This window comes from Gavia stellata, chromosome 2 (genome assembly GCF_030936135.1).
Source record: "Gavia stellata isolate bGavSte3 chromosome 2, bGavSte3.hap2, whole genome shotgun sequence".
NCBI lineage: Eukaryota > Metazoa > Chordata > Aves > Gaviiformes > Gaviidae > Gavia > Gavia stellata.
Window position 1 is genome coordinate 68367089 of NC_082595.1, and position 18618 is coordinate 68385706.

Consider the following 18618-nt stretch of genomic DNA (forward strand, 5'->3'; position numbering starts at 1 on the left):
CCTAGAGTTTCTAGGAGCGTCCTGGAGATTTTAAATGAGAGTAGGATGTCACTGGTGTGCTTTAATGACATACTAAGAGAGAAAACCTGCATTAAAGTTCATATGGTTCAGAGAGACTTGAACTTCAGATCCTGCAAAAAGTAGGAAGATTTCCTTTTCTATTACACAGTTGAGGAATGGAGATACAACGATGAACTGAGTTCCTGAAATCATACAGATAAACTATGTAGAATGAGAAACTGAATTTGAGCCATTGCCTTCGTATCCTTTTTGCTAATGACATCTCTGTTTTCTAACTTGCTAAATGAGGACCTGAGATACACAGGGCACTTTTTTCTTCCAGTATATAAATATTACTATAAAATTCAGAGGGGAAAAAAAAATCAACATTTTTTTTAATTCAAAATATTTGAAGTCATGCTAAGTATCCAATAGCCATCCAAAACTTTCTTTTTGGCAGGTTACACTGAGGCAAAGAGCACAAAGCACTGAGAAAATCAAAAGGGAATATTACTGAGATAAGACAAGAATGGACAAAATAGTGTACTTTTGGAAATGACAGATGAAGTTTATCAGACATACACTTTCTTGAATGATTACTGTAATTCTCAGATTACACTGCTTAAAACTAGCTATTTTGCTTTTTAGACACCTGTTTGAAAATGTGGTTTACGCTCAGAGTGCCTCTGTGTGATGCCCACGTGCATATCCGCACAGATCATTGATATGCTTTCTAAACTTACAGCCTCTGGACAAGCCATGAGAAAAAGAGCTTTGCGAAGTAGCAAAGCAGGAGCCCAGCCTTGTTTCGCAACATTAGATAGTGCGAGTTGGAGCATCATAGCTGGCTTCACAGTATTATACTCTCTTCTAATTAAGCACTTTTGTTCAAATGCTGTCAACTACAAATCCATGCAGTAGTGGTAAAGCAGATATTCTGTTTTTAAAAATTCTGCACCAATAAGTTTGTGATATGGTTTAGCCAGAGGTTCCTGCTAAGCTTCATATTGGATTGCAGAGTTGTGCCTTCCACTTCCGCAAGGATCTCTTCACATTTGATACTAGCAACACACAGTACACCAAAGTGCTGATAGCCAGAAACCCATCCTCCAACACATAGAATAAGTGTGTATCACAACATCTTAAAAGCACTGGTTCTTTTCAGGGCTATGCATCCTCTTTTCCCCCTCACTCTTTGAACAAACTCCTCCTTGATGTTGCCTAGTCTCTGTGGTCTTCTCCCAGCCTGACCTTGATTCTAAACCCTGTGCACATTTATGCTCAAGAGCTCATATCTTTTAGAGTCCTACTTATTTCTATGTCCCTCCTTGTCCAGCAACCCTTCATGGATCTCCTTACCAGTCCCTGTGCCAGCAAGTTGCATTGCTTTTCAACATCCTGACCCCTCTTTGCACTGTGGTCCCCCCACCACAGCTTTATGTCTCCTTTTCACAGAAATTTTTTGCTCCACCACAGCCACTCTCAGCCAAAGCTATTCCTTGTGGCAAAAAACCACTCTCAGTCTACAGCTGGATTGATACAATCCTTCAGCCATACCTACAGAGTCTGTATTACCACTGTGTACCACACACCAGAAACAATTTATGTACCCAAGAGCCAAAAAGCTTTCAGCACAGTTGTTATTGGACCCAGGGTCTTTTTGATGAAGTATTACATAGGAGAAGCAAAGATAATAAATAGAGAGCACTGAACAGAAATACTTCGAGGATAATTTCGTCTTTGCTCATATTCGGCCCCTTTCTTCCTCAGTTTCCTACTGCCCTAATCCGTCAACTTCCCGGGATCCAGATGGAATTCTATTGCAAAGAAGTTGTTAAGAGTTGAAAAGTCTGCCTGTGTTAGTAGGAATTAAAAAAGATAGCAGTTAAAATTATTAACTGCACACATTATTTGTATTACTACTGTTATGATTATTCATTGTATTGAGACAGAGCCTGAAAGTCCTCTGTTTTGCCCTCTCAAACCCCAGCGTTTTCACCAGAGACCTTGCAATCTAAACACAGAGAGACAAGAAATGGGATACGAGAAAACAATGAAAAAAGATAGTGTGATAGGAAGAGATCTCAAGAACACTAGCAGTCTTAACTGCTGTCAACTCATCTAGCAACACAACAAAAGAGTTTTAAGGAGGGATGTTTTGGGAATAGTAAAAGCCTCCTGAGCTTCAAACCAAGTATGGCGAAAAGTTTAAAAAGAATGGCTGAAAAATTAGCAAGTGAGCAACGAAAGCTGGAGTTTAATGAGGATACAAAGTAGCTCCTACCATGAGAGTAGGTACAGAAAGTACATACAGGTGATGAGACAGAAGAGAAGCCAGCTGGAAGCAACAAGATGCTTTTGTGCAGTATTAAGTATTCTTACTACTATTTTTTCTGGCCTACCATGGATGCAGATAAGAACTGCAAAGTTTTATGGATTTACACTTTATACAAGATTGAGTATGTGAACTCATACAGTACATTATGCTATTTCTAGTTTGACTTTGCAAAAAAGCCCAAACTGAGTTTATAATGTGGATATTTATCACTCTTCTACTTTCTATAATATACACATAGGTTTATATATAGGTTGGATTCTTAATAGCGAGTCAATTATATGGAATTTTACTGACTAGAATGCGTATGAACTACTTGTGAAATATTTGCTGGAAAGCACTAGTGAATGTAAATGTATTTGAGATTTCTATCAGATATTCTGATTACTATTATTCCATTTGCATATATCTTTCAGTGGAGAAACAGATAAATTTGGAATTCAAAATATTATCAATAACTCTCTTTCCACTCTCAGTATTTGTTTCTTTTGGATAACCTTATTCTTTGTCAATCAAGTTAAAATAATGACTCAAAAGGGAGATACCCTGGCATATGTATCCATTATTCCTTCTACAATGTAGTACTCCCACTGGTTTTCACGGGAATTATGCATATGAAAGGACTGCATTATTAGGCTAGATTAAGAGAAGACATTTGGAAATACTTAACTCATCATACCACTTCAGAACCTAATATTTATAATGGTACTTGAGCCTGGAGCAATATAAATAAAAGCACAAAATACTACTCCTGGAAATATATTATGGATGGATTTTTCTCAACTTTATATTAGAGATATCACTGTACATTGCACTGAGTTAAAACTATTTTCTTAGCTTTTTAATATAAGAACAAATACAGAAATACACATCAGGTCACTCCAAAAAACTTGCAATATTCCTGAACACGGGAAGTTACAAGCCAGTAAGGGGACAGTAAAAGGATTACATTCCAAATATATGAAATACATGCCTGTGTAAGCACATAAAGGTCCTTAGAATTTTCTTTGGTAGTCACTATGTCTTCATGACCAGATTATATTAACCCTGATCCCCTGGCAACATTACAAGTCATCTTTAATTCTTCAGACACATGACTCTTCCATTTTGGCTTCAGAAATGTTGTTCTCCTCCCATGCCATGACAACTCAAGGATAGTATGAACTGTCTTCCTCTGACCTAGGAATGATAATGGGCCCTTCCTTCCTCAGAGCTAAAAATGAATTGACCTCCACTTTACTCTCACAGACTGGGTAGACAACAATTTGCTCCTTCCCAGATACATAGCTCAGATGTGGAATGAATCTGCTAGGCTAGTTAGAATGGGCTAACTTTCTAACCTTTTTTTTTTTTTTTTACTAAAACATACTATTCATCTTTGCTGCAGTTAACCCTGGACCTTATTTTCAGGTTGCCACTAACATTCCTGCCAGTTTCACAAAAAGTTTTCTCACCTGACTGTTGTAGTTCCTCAAACTCAGATTGTCCAATCTGGCTGGGGTTATGTGGAAAAGCTCAGTTTTAAACAACTTCTGGCCACCCAAGTTGCTTTACAACAGGGCACAGGCTAAAATTGTGACTTTCTGTTAGTGCTTCTTGAAACAATCCTCCGAGGACTGAACACTTCAGATATTCTTTTCAGTATGATGGACATCACTAATCAGGTCAGTAACAGGCACTTACCATGACAGTTAAGGCTATTGGATAGTATGTCCATGAAGACTCTTCCTAGGAGCATAAAGCTTTGAATTAAAAACTTACTCAAACACATGTTGCATCTTTTCATATTGTACTAGATGGTATCCTGGATTAACAGACATCATTGCACCCGCAATGTGCAAGTCATATTGTTAAGATTTTCTCAAGAAAACAACAGAAGTGACAAACTACCTTTCATTAAATGACAATGTAGAACTTATATGGCAGTTGGAGTATCATGCCTTAGTCTGGAGCAGTGCATTTCGAAAAAGAAGAAACAGGGAGAGGGCTGAGAAGAGCAAAAAGACCTAATAATGGGAAGTAAAAAAAAAAAAAAAAAAAAAAAGGCATTTTGTTTTCTATAAAGATGAAAACAATGGACCGGAATTGGTTAAAGGAAGAACACAGTGAAAACATGACTAAGAATCTCAAATATGTAAAAGTCTGCTGCAAAGAGGAGAATAAATTCCCTGTAACCACTGTGCAAAATATGTTCAGCTAATTTACTTTCAGCAAGTTAAGTTTAAGATCAGAAATCAGGAAAAACTTTCTAATGGGAAGACTAATGAAATGCTGGAATAGATTACACGGGTAAGTAATTGTAACAAATCTTTATGAAGACAGGCAAGTGTTCACCTAAAAAGACAAATTTTATTGGTCCTGGCTTTGAAGGAATAGTGAGGGGGTGGGCATGACACCTTCTTGGAGTCCTTTTCAGCTGCATGATTCTATGCTGAAGGGACCGAAGAAATGTAGCTATGTAGTGATAGTGATACCATATTACAGTACCACTTGCTGTGGGATCTTGACTTGGAAAGAAAGTCATATGCAAAAGACTCAATCAATTTCTTCATGTAGACAATCACTTGGATTCTGATAGAATCTTCTAGCTATGGATCACCTAGCTACATTGACCCAATCCACAGCTTCTTTATTCAACAGTTTAACAATAATTACTTTTAGGACTGGACTATAAATAAACATAATGTCTAATCCTGGTCACAGTATACAGCACTTCATTTGCTAAGAGCAATGACTTAGTAACTTGTCCCATGGCCTTAAGGCCAGACAACACTAGCAACAGCTGCTCACAACACCGAATTCCAGATGTAGTCTTTGGTGAAATTTTTTTAAAGGAATTAACTTTAAAATATTTTGCTTCAAAAATCTCAAAATTCTTAATCTCATATCTGTACTTGACTATCAAGTTGGGCTCTTTACTGGGTTTTTTTAAATTTAAGCCTAAAACTTATATTGGTAGACCATCTTTAATAATTAGAATTGCAATCCTGTAAACACTGCACAAGAATATGTTTATTTCAGAGAAGTCTTTGGCGAGTTAACACGAAATAAGTAAATAACCTTCTCTAGTCAGATATTTTGCTTCCAGTAAAAATTTATGATTGTTCTAACATGAGAATTCAGAACAAATGTACAGCTGCCAGTCTGACTAGCAACCAAGTACAGAAAAAGTAACACTTTCCAACTTCATTTCAATATTCTTGGGTTTTATTCTATAATAAGCAGCATACAGAAGTAGGAAAATTACATAACCATGCATATTCCCTACAGTTAAATCACCTGACATAAGCCCAGGTAAATGATCCAAGGATTCAGACTGGATATTAGGAAAAAGTTCTTCACTGAGAGAGTGGTGAAACACTGGAACAGGCTGCCCAGGGAGGTAGTGGAGTCACCCTCCCTGGAGGTATTCAAGGAGTGTGTGGATATGGCATTGTGGGATGTGGCTTGATGGGCATGGTGCTGTGTGGTGTGGGTGGGTTGTTTTTGGTGTGGGTTGTGGTGTGTTTTGTGGGTGGTGTTTGGGGGTTTTTTTGGGGTTTTTTTTTTTTTTTTTTTTTTTTTTTTTTTTTTTAAGGTTGGACTTGATGATCTTACAGGTCTTTTCCAACCTTAGTGATTCTGTGATTCTGTGAAGGAAAAAAGAACAGACCTGCATTATGATTCAAGTTTTGGGTGGTGAGAACTAAACTGTTAGAAAAATGACAGGTTTTCTAAAATGTGTATACAGTAAAGACCATGATAGCTGAAATAGGTACAACAGCAATATAGCAAGCATCAGGTGTTCTCAAAGTTTCTACACGTAACAAAGTAGTTCCCATTCAAAACATCCTAATTTGACAAAGTTACAAATGCCTGTGCTTCAGATAAAATCCTTCAAAATACATTTGATCCTTCCTACTGATGATTGCTCTCTGATGGTGATTGCCCTTTAAAAAGAGGCAAAAAACGCAACACCACCTCCACCCTCCGATCAGTAAAGTTGCCAAAACACGGCTCCAAAGCGAAATGAGCCACCGGTTTGCCCCCTCGGGCTGTCCGCAGCGTACTCACCGTGGCGGGCTAGTTTTGAAGACTTTCTTCCCCTCCCCCTGCACCTACGCACAATGAGGGAGAACGGAGAGCAGTTTCAGCATTAAATTTGAACTTCCCTGCTTTTGTTAGCATGAGTCACCACCTTAACATTATCTCAACTGTAGACTTTTATCTGTGAATATCTAAGCCCTGTCTTGCGGAAAACTAATTACTGAGCCACTGAGAGGCTTCATAATGTCCTGCATTTAAGTCCTGAACATCATACATAATGCATAGGAAGCAGTCTCTGCACTCTGATTACAGAACACTGTCATTAAGAGAGCAAATTAAAGATGTGAATAATTCACTGGCTGAGCTTATTGTCAGTGCTGCATTGTGAAATTAGAATTTCTAATAAGTACTGCAATTTTTTTAACCCAATTAACACAGAGAACATCTTGAGTCTGATTAGTACAATAAAAATTATTACCTTATTCTTTTGCTTCACAACAGCCAAATTAAATACTGTACTTAATTATGCAGCATTCATCGCTTCTGTGCTAGAAATAGTAATAATAAAAAAACCCTCACTATCGCTTTAATAAGGGTTCCAATATTTAGAGTGCAACCAAAAAATAGAGCATATGAATCTCCAGCACAATTTCTTAACGCAAAGTTACTGGCTTTTTTTTTTTTTTTAAGACTTTGAAAATCGGTTTTAATATCAGCAGTCGACCATGATGTCACTGCTGAAGTCTTCTCTGGAAACAAAAACGTATTTGAAAAAAACCCCACAAACCAACCCTTCTGAACAAGCTCTGAATATATATTGTGAATTAACTTTCTCTGGGTTGATGTGAAGACAGAAAAAAACCATTACCACTTACTGACTTGAAACCAAATACACAAATATACAAACAGAAATATATAAATATATACATACATATATATAGAGAGAGGTTGTTTCAGAAAAGATGCTTAGGAAATATACTGAGAAAAAGCAGGAGCTGGATCAGCTCTCTTACCTCAGTTCCCTCTTGGCATGGGATAGATAACATCCTTTCATCCTAGAAAGGAGAAAAGTCCAATTCAACATCCAGCGTGTTGCTTTTCCCCCACACGGTGCCTGCTGCCATGTTAAATAAAGAAAATGATCACTGAGGATGCAGCTTTTGTCTCCAAATATTTTAATATTGCCTTTTCGTGTCAAGGACCCCAGGAACCTTAGCACATCTGGCAGAAGACACCACTGGCTGCAGCTGCTGCAATGGGATTTATCCTCAACCTTATTTCATTTCCAGCTCCTTTTTCTTCCCCATCCTGGGGAAGTTTAATCACCGAGCATGGGTGGGGAAAAAAAGAGAAAAAAAAAAGGAAAGGTGGCATTGCAATCACGAGCTTTCTTGGTTTTGTCCTAGAGACAGGGACTGCAGCAACCACCTTGCACCTTTGTCTAGTTATTTTAGCATGTGCGTGCAAGAGGGGACAAAAAAAAAAAAAGGCTGAAAATTATTCAGGCATAATGCAATAGACATAAAGAGAGACAAAAAGACAGGGAGGAAGAGAAAGAGAGGGGAAGAGAAAGAGGGAGAGAGAGGGAGGGAGAGAGGAAACAGACTAAGAGAGGGAGAGGGGGCTGTCAGTGCAGATAAATCTGCATATGGAAATCAGGGTTATCCTGGGTACAGTTTTATTTAACCATGATGTACTGTTTTTTTAATTAGACAGGAATTTAAGAAGGAAGTGAAGGATTCTTACAGACACAGGAGCAAACGAAGCGTTTTTAATCACGAGAGTTTTCACAGCAAGCTGTAGCAGCAACAGCAAAACTTCTTATAGCAACTTTCTCATTAGAAACAAAAGTTTCATACATTGCTGCTAATTTACACCCCAAAAAAAAGCAAAAATGGAAGAGCATTTTGAAATTAAATCAAGCCTAGACATCCAAAATACTACAATAATTATTAAAAAGATGCAGAAGCCACTAGGTGCACAGCATGCATTTTAAGCTAAGTTATGCCAGGGACAGGTTTTAGGACTTTCTCCCTGACCCCTACTCAGTGGTGACTGTCATATCCAATGAAGGCTCTTCGGTAAATGCAAAGAGCAATAGCCAGCTTGAATTTCAAATGTATTAAACACCACTTCCCATGCTTGATGAGAATAGCTTGTGTCTCGAGAAGGGAGCAGTACGTGACAGACGTGGGAAGGCTGGATCAGGGTCTGTAAGGCATCAGAGAAGACCAGGACCTCTTGCCCCTGGCTGTGAGGGAGCATGGGGATGAGTGAACCGAGGTAGCCAAGGAGAAGAAGGGAAATGAGGTTCGGGTACGGGCTAGACGAGAAGGAAACCAAAGAAAGGTAGTGGACAGTTGAAGTACAGGAAGATTAGGATGCAGTAGCCTGATCTGGGGCACTCACTAGCAGCGGCAAGATGGTGGCGTTCAGGTGAGAAGTGGCAAGAAACAACTTGTGGCTGGCCTGACAAGGGGCGCACTGAGAGATGCTGCGAGAGTACTAGGGGCTGAGGGGGGAGCGAGCGAGCGGCTCCCACGAAACCCCACCTGGATTTCAAGAAGTGGGCGAGTAAGGAGCACATTGGGAACAGGGGCTGGGAAATGTGGCCACAGCGTGTGTGAGAGGATGAACAGGGTCGGGGAGCAAAGGGCAGAAGCCGGGGGCGAGCAGGAGGGAGGGAGGGAGGCGGGAGCTCACGCCGAGGGAAGCACGGCAGGGCCTGCGGGCAGGCGGGCCGCGCCGGGGACCGCGCGTGCCTAGAGAGGCCTTACAGGCGGCGGGCAGCGGCCCAGCGGCCGCGGGGACACGCACTGGCAGGACGGGGCCGGCAGCCGCCCCGCAGCAGCGCGGCCGACCGACCGCCGCGGGGACCCGCCTCGCCGGCGGCGGCTGGGGGCGCGCGCGGCGCTTCGCCCTGAGGCGGGCAGGCGGGGGAGGGGCGGGCACAGCGCGGGGCGGGCGGTGGCGCGCAAGGGAGAGAGGAAGGGAGCGGGCGGGCGCGCCCCCCCTCCCGGGGCGGAGGAGAGCCGGGCGGCGGGGGAAGGAGGAGCGGCCGGCGGCCAATCGGCGCCGCGGCGCTTGCGCAGTGCTGCGGTGACGGTGGCGCGCGGGACGTACGGAAAAGTGTCCGGGAGCGGAAGGAGAGCGGCGGCCTCGCCAGTGTGCAGGTACTCCGCCTGGTTTCCTATCCATACCCCCGTCCCGTCCCGTCCCGTCCCGTCCCGTCCCGTCCCAGTGGGGCTGACGCATCCCTCTGGCCCCGCCCGGTGCGGCGGGGAAGAACCTCCGGGGAGAGGAAAGCGGTGCTGGGCCGCAGGCCTGACGGGTGGGGGTGGTGTTGGTGGCCGCTCCCCGGCAGGTGTGGTGCCCGGTGGCCGCTCCCCGGCGCCTGGCAGGGGTGCTGCTCCCGGCGGCTCTGTCGCCGGTTTGCAGCTCCTGCCCGCGGATTGCAACCGCCTGGGAAGTTGTTCTCCAGCAGGGCTGGCCAAGGTTGGGGTGCTTAAAGTCAGTAATGGGTTCCGCTGGGTCAGGGATGCGATAGACAAGTACCGAACTGACGTGAGTGGCGACCGTGAAGAGCTGCCCTTCTTGTACTCTTTTTTTCCCAGTGTTTTCTATCATGTGGGGCGATTTTGATACTTCAAATTGAACAGGCTTTCCTTAGAAATTCTTCTTCTGGTTTAGGGCATTCCCTTTAGCTGCTTATTTCTGCTTTGCCAGTTGTGCTAACACACCTATGCATAGCGTCCTGCTGTAAACTGAAGCACTGAAGTCATCCTTTCACTTAGGAGTTACCAATGCTTCTGCTGCACAGCTGACTGCACTGCAGGAATGTGAATGAATGGGTGAAAGTAGGACAGAAATTTTTCTTTTTTTTTTTTCCCTTGAGCTCATTTTTCAGTCAAGCCTCTGTATTACCAACCTCTAGCCATGGTGTAAACAGGTTTCTGCAAGAACAGTATCAAAAACTGCCAGCAATGAAATCAGAAACTTAATTTAGAGTTTATAGTTTCAATTATATTGTTTGCATATTATTGTAGAACTCTGTGGTACCTGTGGCCTAGTTCTACTCTTTCAGTATGTTGTATAAAATACTAATTCGCTCATGTTAAGTACACAATGAACTTCTTTTGGATGTGATCTTCCTTCTCCTTTTGCTTTTGTTTCTCTTTTTTTCAGATTCCTGGGAAGTCAGACTTTTTTAATAGAAAATTCCAACTTAGGCTATGTCAGAATCATCTTCTGAGCTTTAAAACTTCAGCATTTCATGGTTCTGTAATTATCACGTGGGCTGTATTTACTGCTTCTTAGAAGGAACTTAAGCTGTAATATTGCCTTAAAGTCATGGACAACTGGGAGCCTGTAATGCATGATGTATTTTCATAGCATAGCTACTCTGGTCGCAAAATGAAGTGTTGCTGAAAGTAGCTTGCCCATGCCTTGTAATGCATTCCTGCCTCTTATTTTACCCTAGTGCTAGTCTAACCTCATGACTAGTCAATTTACAGAGCTAAACCAGAAGAAAATGATCCTATTTTGGATTTTGTAGGGTTAGCTTTTCACTGATGTGACTCCCTGAACAGGTCGTGATGAAAAAAGATGAAGTTGCACAAAGCTACAGAATTGTGTGGCAGGCCATGAGACCATGATTGCTTTTCTTGGTGATATCTCTCAGGGCAAATAGTGCTTGACAAACCTGATCACCTTCTATGACAAAGTAACCTGCTCGATTGATGTGGGGCGAGCGGTGGGCATTGTCTACCTGGATTTCTCCAAGGCTTTTAATATGGTTTCCCACACCCTCCTCCTAGAGAAACTGATGCCTCACAGTCTAGACAAGTGGTCTGTGTGGTGGGTGGGGAACTGGCTGACAGACCGCACCCAGAGGGTGGTGGTAAATAACTCCTTTTCAAACCGGCAACCTGTGACAAGTGGGGTCCCCCAGTGATCGGCATTGGGCCCAATGCTGTTTAATATCTTCATAAGTGATCTGGATGATGGGATCAAGTGTACCCTGATGAAGTTTGCTGATGATACCAAACTGAGTGGGGAAGTGGACACTTCAGAAGGGAGAGCCATCCTACAGGAAGACCTGCATAGGTTGGCAGAGTGGGCTAATAAGAACCTTATGAAGTTCGACAAAGACAAATGTAAGGTCTTCCACCTGCGAAAACATAATCCAGGAGTACAGCACAGGCTGGGATCTATCTGGTTGGGGAGCAGCTCTGTGGAAAGGGACCTGGGGGTCCTGGTAGACAAGCAGCTCAATATGAGTGGACAGTGTGCTGCTGTGGCAAAGAAAGCCAACAGGATGCTGGGTAGCATCAACAAGGGTGTCACCAGCAGAGATAAAGAGGTCATTATCTGACTCTACTCAGTGCTTGTCAGGCCACACCTGGAATATTGTATTCAGTTTTGGTCCCCGCTATACAAAAAAGATGTGGACAGGCTGGAAAGCATCCAGAGAAGGGCCACAAAGACAATCAAAGGACTGGGAAGCCTGCTGTATGAAGAAAGCCTGAGAGAACTGGGTTTGTTCAGCCTTGAGAAAAGAAGGCAGAGGGGAGACCTTATCACCATGTTCCAGTATTTAAAGGGTGGCTACAAAGAAGATGGAGGCTCCCTTTTTACAAGGAGTCACATGGAAAAGATGAGGGGTAATGGGTACAGGTTACTACTGGGGAGATTCCGATTGGACACAAGAGGAAAATTTTTCACAATGAGAACAGTCAGCCATTGGAATAATCTCCCCAGGGAAGTGGTGGATTCCCCAACATTGGACGCTTTTAAGATTCGGCTGGACAGGGCATTGGGCCATCTTGTCCAGACTTTGCTTTTGCCAAGAAAGGTTGAACCAGATGATCCTAGAGGTCCTTTCCAACCTGGGATTCTATGATTCTCTGTTTGTTAGTTTGATATTACAGTTAGTCAGATCTGTGTCCTCACTTGAGCTGAAGGATTATGGGGAGTTGTAACAACGATACATTTATCTGATGAAACAGTATGAGTGTTTTTTTAATTTATCTGTTTATTTTCTGGATCAGGTGGAAACAATGGATGATGACTTTGTGGCTTCCTCCACACCCTCGTTTCTCACTGAAAGCTTGGAGATGGCAATGGAAGTGGAGAATGAAAACTCAAAGCCACCTTGTTTTTCCTGTGCCTTTGACAACCAAAGTGGAGGGAGAAGCTTCTCTGCAGAGTCTTACTTAGCAAGAGGGTCTCTTAAGAGGTATGGGGGTTTTTTTGAGTTACAAATATAATACCCTTATAAGATGTTCTTCCCAGTGGTGTTTGGTGCCTCTAAATGCTGACAGGGTTTCCAAATCAGTTTGTTCTTCAGCTCTTATGATCCTGAGATAACTTGGTGGTATACCAAAGCAGGAAGGGCAATTGTGTTGATAAACTGCTTTGAACAGTGTTCTAGGTCCAGTTCCTAGCTTTGTGAACTTTAAGATATTGTAAAGGACCTGCTACAGGCCTATTAGGACACTTCAAAAGTGGTCTGTTGGGCAACAGCATCTGAGACCCCTTAAATTTCTGAGGAGGCTGCAGCACTGCTTTTCCCAGTCATATGCTCTATTCAATGCTGGCCCTTTCTCTCTTTCCTATGTGATAGAAACAAACCTGCTCTGCCCAGCTTCCCCGGATTGCTGGGACTGTCCTTTGTAGATTAAGACCATCTTTCTCAAAGCTCTACCTTTGCATGCATTCTGGATTTACGGTTCAGAAGTCGCATGTGTAACGAGTATTTTCTGTGAGATTCTAAAATGTTACTTTGGTTTAGTTAATATCTTCTCTACTGTCTGTGATCCAACTTAGTTTTCTGTGCCCTTTGCTGTACCTGCAGGCATTGTCTTGTTTTTCCTACAAAAGCATAATCTTTCTTCCTTTGTACTTTCTTTCTTTCTTTCTTTCTTTCTTTCTTTCTTTCTTTCTTTCTTTGTTTCTTCCTTTGTTCGTTCTTTGTTTCTTCCTTTGTTCGTTCTTTCTTTCTTTGTTTCTTCCTTTGTTCGTTCTTTCTTTCTGCCTTTGTACTTTCGTTCGTTCTTTCTTTCTGCCTTTGTACTTTCGTTCGTTCTTTCTTTCTGCCTTTGTACTTTCGTTCGTTCTTTCTTTCTGCCTTTGTACTTTCGTTCGTTCTTTCTTTCTTTCTGCCTTTGTACTTTCGTTCGTTCTTTCTTTCTTTCTGCCTTTGTACTTTCTTTCTTTGTACATTCTTTATACCTTTGAACTTGAATATGTACTTACTGTGGGTTTCTCCTGCCAAGCCTCATATTTTGTGTTGTTATTTTGGGGTTTTTTCACCTTCATTTCCACCACCTTTTTTGTAAAGCCTTAAAGGGGGTTCTGCTGCACCTCCCCCATTTCTTACCTTATTTATCATATTTTTTTTTGTTGGATCACAGCACATTCATTCAAATGGATGTCAAGTAGAGGACTGAGAGAGCCTGTGTCTGCATGAACATATCAGTAGTGGATTCCACACTGACAAAGAAGCATTTCATGACAGAAACAATTTAATGTGAAAACTCACTCAGGAGCTTGTATGTAGACAGGTTTCCCAGATTATTACAATCATGATAATACTGTTGTCCTGTCATTTATTCACCTTGTCTGCTTGGATTGTAAATTCTTGGAAAAGCCTGCATGTGAGGGACTGCTCTGTCTCCATTGTCTGGGAACAGGAGTAACTGGATTTAATTGCTAAAGGCTTCAAAACAGACCAATGTTTAGGCAGTTACCAAGTGAACTACAGGTGTTGTGGGAGACTGAGCCAGTTATTCAGCAGATGCTGTTTTTGCCTCTGAGAACTGAATTGGTAATAGTGCATAGTTCAAGAAGGATATGAATTTGGTGTGTAATATAAGGAAAACCAAGTGCGTGCCCAGTACCCTTTTTTTAGTTTTAAAAATATAAATATTTCTTGCATCTTACTGAATTCAGCTTCATCTACACTGAAATATTTTATGAAAGTCAGTGGGGAAAATTCGGAAATAATTTGCTTTGATTAATTTGTTGTTGTAATTAATATTATATAGCTTGCTGTGATTTTTTTTTTGAAAGCACATTAGTGAAATGTTTTTATATTTGCACAATCAGTAATGTTTTAACAGTCTATACAGATGTTTCATTTTCTCCACTTTGAGTAAAATGGTAATTCTGATGTTATTTTTTTCTTTAGCCAGAGCAAAGGGTACTCATGGCCTATTGTTAGTTTAAGTTACAATAATTAAGTCACATTTTGTGACCCTCATCAGTTCACCTACCTAAAAGTGTGCTTTTATGAATGTATTCTATATAAATATTATTAAATGTTTATAAAGGAGCAAATGTTTGTTCTAGCATTAGTTATTAGGCATGTAGTGTTGTACTGGGTTTGCACCACAAGGTTTTGGTAGCAGGGAGACTACAGGGGTGGCTTCTATGAGAAGATGCTAGAAGCTTCCCCTGTGTCTGATAGAGCCAATGCCAGCCGGCTCCAAGGCAGACCCACTGCTGGCCAAGGCTGAGCCAACCAGTGATGGTGGTAGTGCCTCTGGGATAACATATTTAAGAAGGGGAAAAACAACTGTGCAACTGCAGCCGGAGAAGAGAGGGGTGAGAATATGTGAGAGAAACAACTCTGCAGACATGAAGGTCAGTGAAGAAGGAGGGGGAGGAGGTGCTCCAGGCGCCCGAGCAGAGATTCCCCTGCAGCCCATGGTGAAGACCACGGTGAGGCAGGCTGTGCCCCTGCGGCCCATGGAGGTCCATGGTGGAGCAGATATCCACCTGCAGCCCATGGAGGACTGGAGCAGGTGGATGCCCGAAGGAGGCTGTGACCCTGTGGGAAGCCCACACTGAAGCAAACTCCTGGCAGTACCTGTGGACCCGTGGAGTGAGAGGAGCCCACGCTGGACAGGTTTGCTGGCAGGACTTGTGACCCCGTGGGGGACCCGCGCTGGAGCAGTCTGTTCCTGAAGGACTGCACCCCGTGGAAAGGACCCACGCAGGAGCAGTTCATGAAGAACTGTAGCCTGTGGGAAGAACTCACGTTGGAGAAGTTCATGGAGGACTGTCTCCCGTGGGAGGGACCCCACGCTGGAGCAGGGGAAGAGTGTGAGGAGTCCTCCCCCTGAGGAGGAAGGAGCGGCAGAGACAACGTGTGATGAACTGACTGCAACCCCCGTTCCCTGTCCCCTTGTGCTGCTGGTGGGGAGGAGGTAGAGAATTTGGGAGTGAAGTTGAGCCTGGAAGAAGGGAGGGGTGGGGGCAAGGTGTTTTTAAGATTTGGTTTTATTTCTCATTACCCTACTCTGAATTCGCTGGTAATAAATTAAATTAATTTTCCCCAAGTTGAGTCTGGTCTGCCTGTGACTGTAATGGTGAGTGATCTCTCCCTGTCCTTATCTTGACCCATGAGCTTTTTTGTTATATTTTCTCTCTCCTGTCCAGCTGAGGAGGGGAGTGATAGAGTGGCTTTGGTGGGCACCTGGCTTCCAGCCAGGGTCAACTCACCACAAGTGTACATTGAGACAGACTCCAAACATACACTTACAGTGGAGCACCGTTGTCTAATGTAGCAGCCTTTTCTGTTAAGGGCAGTCTGTATGTTATGTCTCAGCCACTTTCTAAGCATAAGGATGCTTCAAGGTGGTAGCTTATTAATTTTTATTTGTTTCTAAAATATACTGTACCCTGTGACTATATCATATTTTTATGCTCTTGAAGCTAGGAGTTGTCCTATTTTATGTGCTATATCTTATATTGCTATAAAAGAAATAACAGTTTGTCTTTTGAGAACACTGCTACTCCTTCCTATCTATAGTATACATGTTGCTGATATATTGATAAAATATCAGTGATATGTAAGCCAGCTGTAGATATTGTATTCTATAGGTTTATTACTGGGGAATGTATGAATATTGTTGGCTCTATTTTACAGGGTTTTGCTGAGACTAGATCCTTCTCCAAATGACTACGAAGATGATGTAGTGGAAATGTTTGGCTTTCAGTGGGTTACTGAAACAGCATTAGTTGAATCTTGTGGACTTCTCTTTGGATTACTTAGGTATGATAATATTAGTGTATTTTATAACTAATCCAATTCTGTAATTGTAACCACCTTAAGGATGTAACAAACTTTTCAAGTTTTTGATAGTAAAATCATAAAAGACTGTGGGCCATGCAATACATTAAAAAAGATTATGCTGTCTAACACTCCAGTAAGTGATGGATAAGACACGGATGGAATTACGGGAAGAAGTAAATTTTGTGTCACAGATTTTTAATGTTATGTGACTTAATAATAAGTTTCTAAGCAGCGTGGTGCATATCTTAAGCCATCACCAGATAGAAATTGATAAGTATAGTTATTACAACAATGTGATTAATTTAGAAGGCTCTAACTTCAGAATATATGAATGAACTATATAAGGTTTCCTTGAATGAGATTGTGCTACTGATATAATTAAAGTTGTCTTTTGAAGATTTTAAGTCCTTTTTGTGCATAAAGAAAAGTGGAGGTTAAAAATGAAATACTGTAAATGCTGGATGGAGCACTTCCTTCAATTGTTTGGATTAGGATAGCTTCAGGAATCTCTTCAGATACAGTTACTCAGTGTTTGACTAATTCAGTGTAGATGTTTAATCTGGTCAATGCAAATACACAGATCACCGATAATCCTCTTTGCTACTGATAATCCTCAGGATGTACAGCCCATACAGAGAGTGGATAGGAGAGGAGCTTTTGTGTGATTCCACAAATACATGTGATATATTCCATCATTCCTTTGATTGTAGTGGATTCTTCCATCCCTTTAGGTATGGCCAAGGCATGATGTGAAACATCATTAATAGGGTCTGGCTTATTGAAACACGATGGTGTAGATGACAGGAGGTATATTAAAACCAGTATTATTTAGCTTTGCTTGTTTGATGCAAGCTTTAACTTCACTGTGATTTAAAAAAATAATAATTTAAAAATCTGATAATGAAGGAGATAAGAAGATAACTTAGTTAAAAGAAACACTGTATCCCTTTCAGCATTGAGTCTGATCTGTTTATTATAAATATAATAAATATAAAATCACTGGGCGGTGAGACAGCATTGTAGTTGATCTCTTGAATTAAATAGATTTTTTTTTTCTGTAATATAAACTGCATGAACATAAGTCATAATATATCTTATTGTGGTTTTTAAGTTATTCAAGCTATACATGTTTTAAAACCTACTGAAGTGGTAGGAATAATGGATTTCAGCTAACTCTTGGCTATGAGAGTTTGGTTGCTAAGCTGTGTTTTGGTGTGACAAGTCCCTCAGCAAAGATATTCTCTCTTTCAGTTCACTTGTTCAGTCATAAAATGGAACACTTTCATTTATAGACCAACTGACAACTGAAAGTAGGAAAACTCCTTTTCTCATTGTAGAAATCATGTGTTACATACAAATGATATTGATGCTTGAGGACAAGGTGGATGTAAATAGTTAAATTTATAAAGTATAGACAATATCTATGTTTAAATGCATGCTTACAGAAACCTAGTCCTTTTTAGTGTGTCTGTAAATATTAAAGATTGTTATTTAATATTTTAAAATACTGTAATAAATATTATACAGCGGAACTACAAGTTAAAAACATTAATTGCACAGTGAAAAGAATTCTTACCTGTGATTTTTTTTTTAAGTGATTGAAGATGTGTGAGTCAAAGGGAGTAAGAGCTATGTAACCACTTAAGTGGGTACATTAAGACAATATATTTTCGATTAATAAACAGAAGTACCAGTTTAACTGTCAGATTATTTATTTGCAAATCAAATAATTTATTGATCCACATGGTTGCTAATCATTCTTTGATGTACAAATGCAAATTGAAATTATTTAACTGATGGTATCTTTGTTATGCTTCTCATGTCCAGTTTGTGCTTTTATTTTATCAGCCCACTGTATTCTGTCTTTTGTCAGTTCAGTGGAGAGTCGTCTTTTTTTTTTTTTGCATGGCTCCTTTCTGACTCTCTGTCTCTAACCTTCAATCTTAACAGCCCTCTTTCATAAAGTCCTCCTGCTTTAGACTTCCTTCCTTTCTACATAATTGAAATACTTCAAAAATTCACGCAGAAATTCAGCTCTGATTTCAAAATAAAACAAACAAGAAAACCCCACAACCCACCTAAATGGCTGAAAGTAATCTTGGGTAGCTGACATGATTTTACCCAAGGAAGGAAGAGCTAAGGGAGATAATTTTAATGTGTGCCTGCCCTTTAATAA

At 41.2% G+C, this 18618-nt stretch overlaps 1 protein-coding gene across 1 annotated transcript in view; it reads left to right on the forward strand.

Annotated features, from left to right (window-relative positions):
* Positions 1 to 12420: 12420 nt before the first annotated feature.
* Positions 12421 to 18618, forward strand: part of MMS22L (MMS22 like, DNA repair protein) — a 95963-nt gene continuing 89765 nt past the window's right edge. The window contains exons 1-2 of the mRNA XM_059835600.1: positions 12421 to 12599; positions 16296 to 16421. Coding sequence (XP_059691583.1) covers positions 12421 to 12599; positions 16296 to 16421 — 305 coding nt within the window. The remainder of the gene's footprint in view (positions 12600 to 16295; positions 16422 to 18618) is intronic.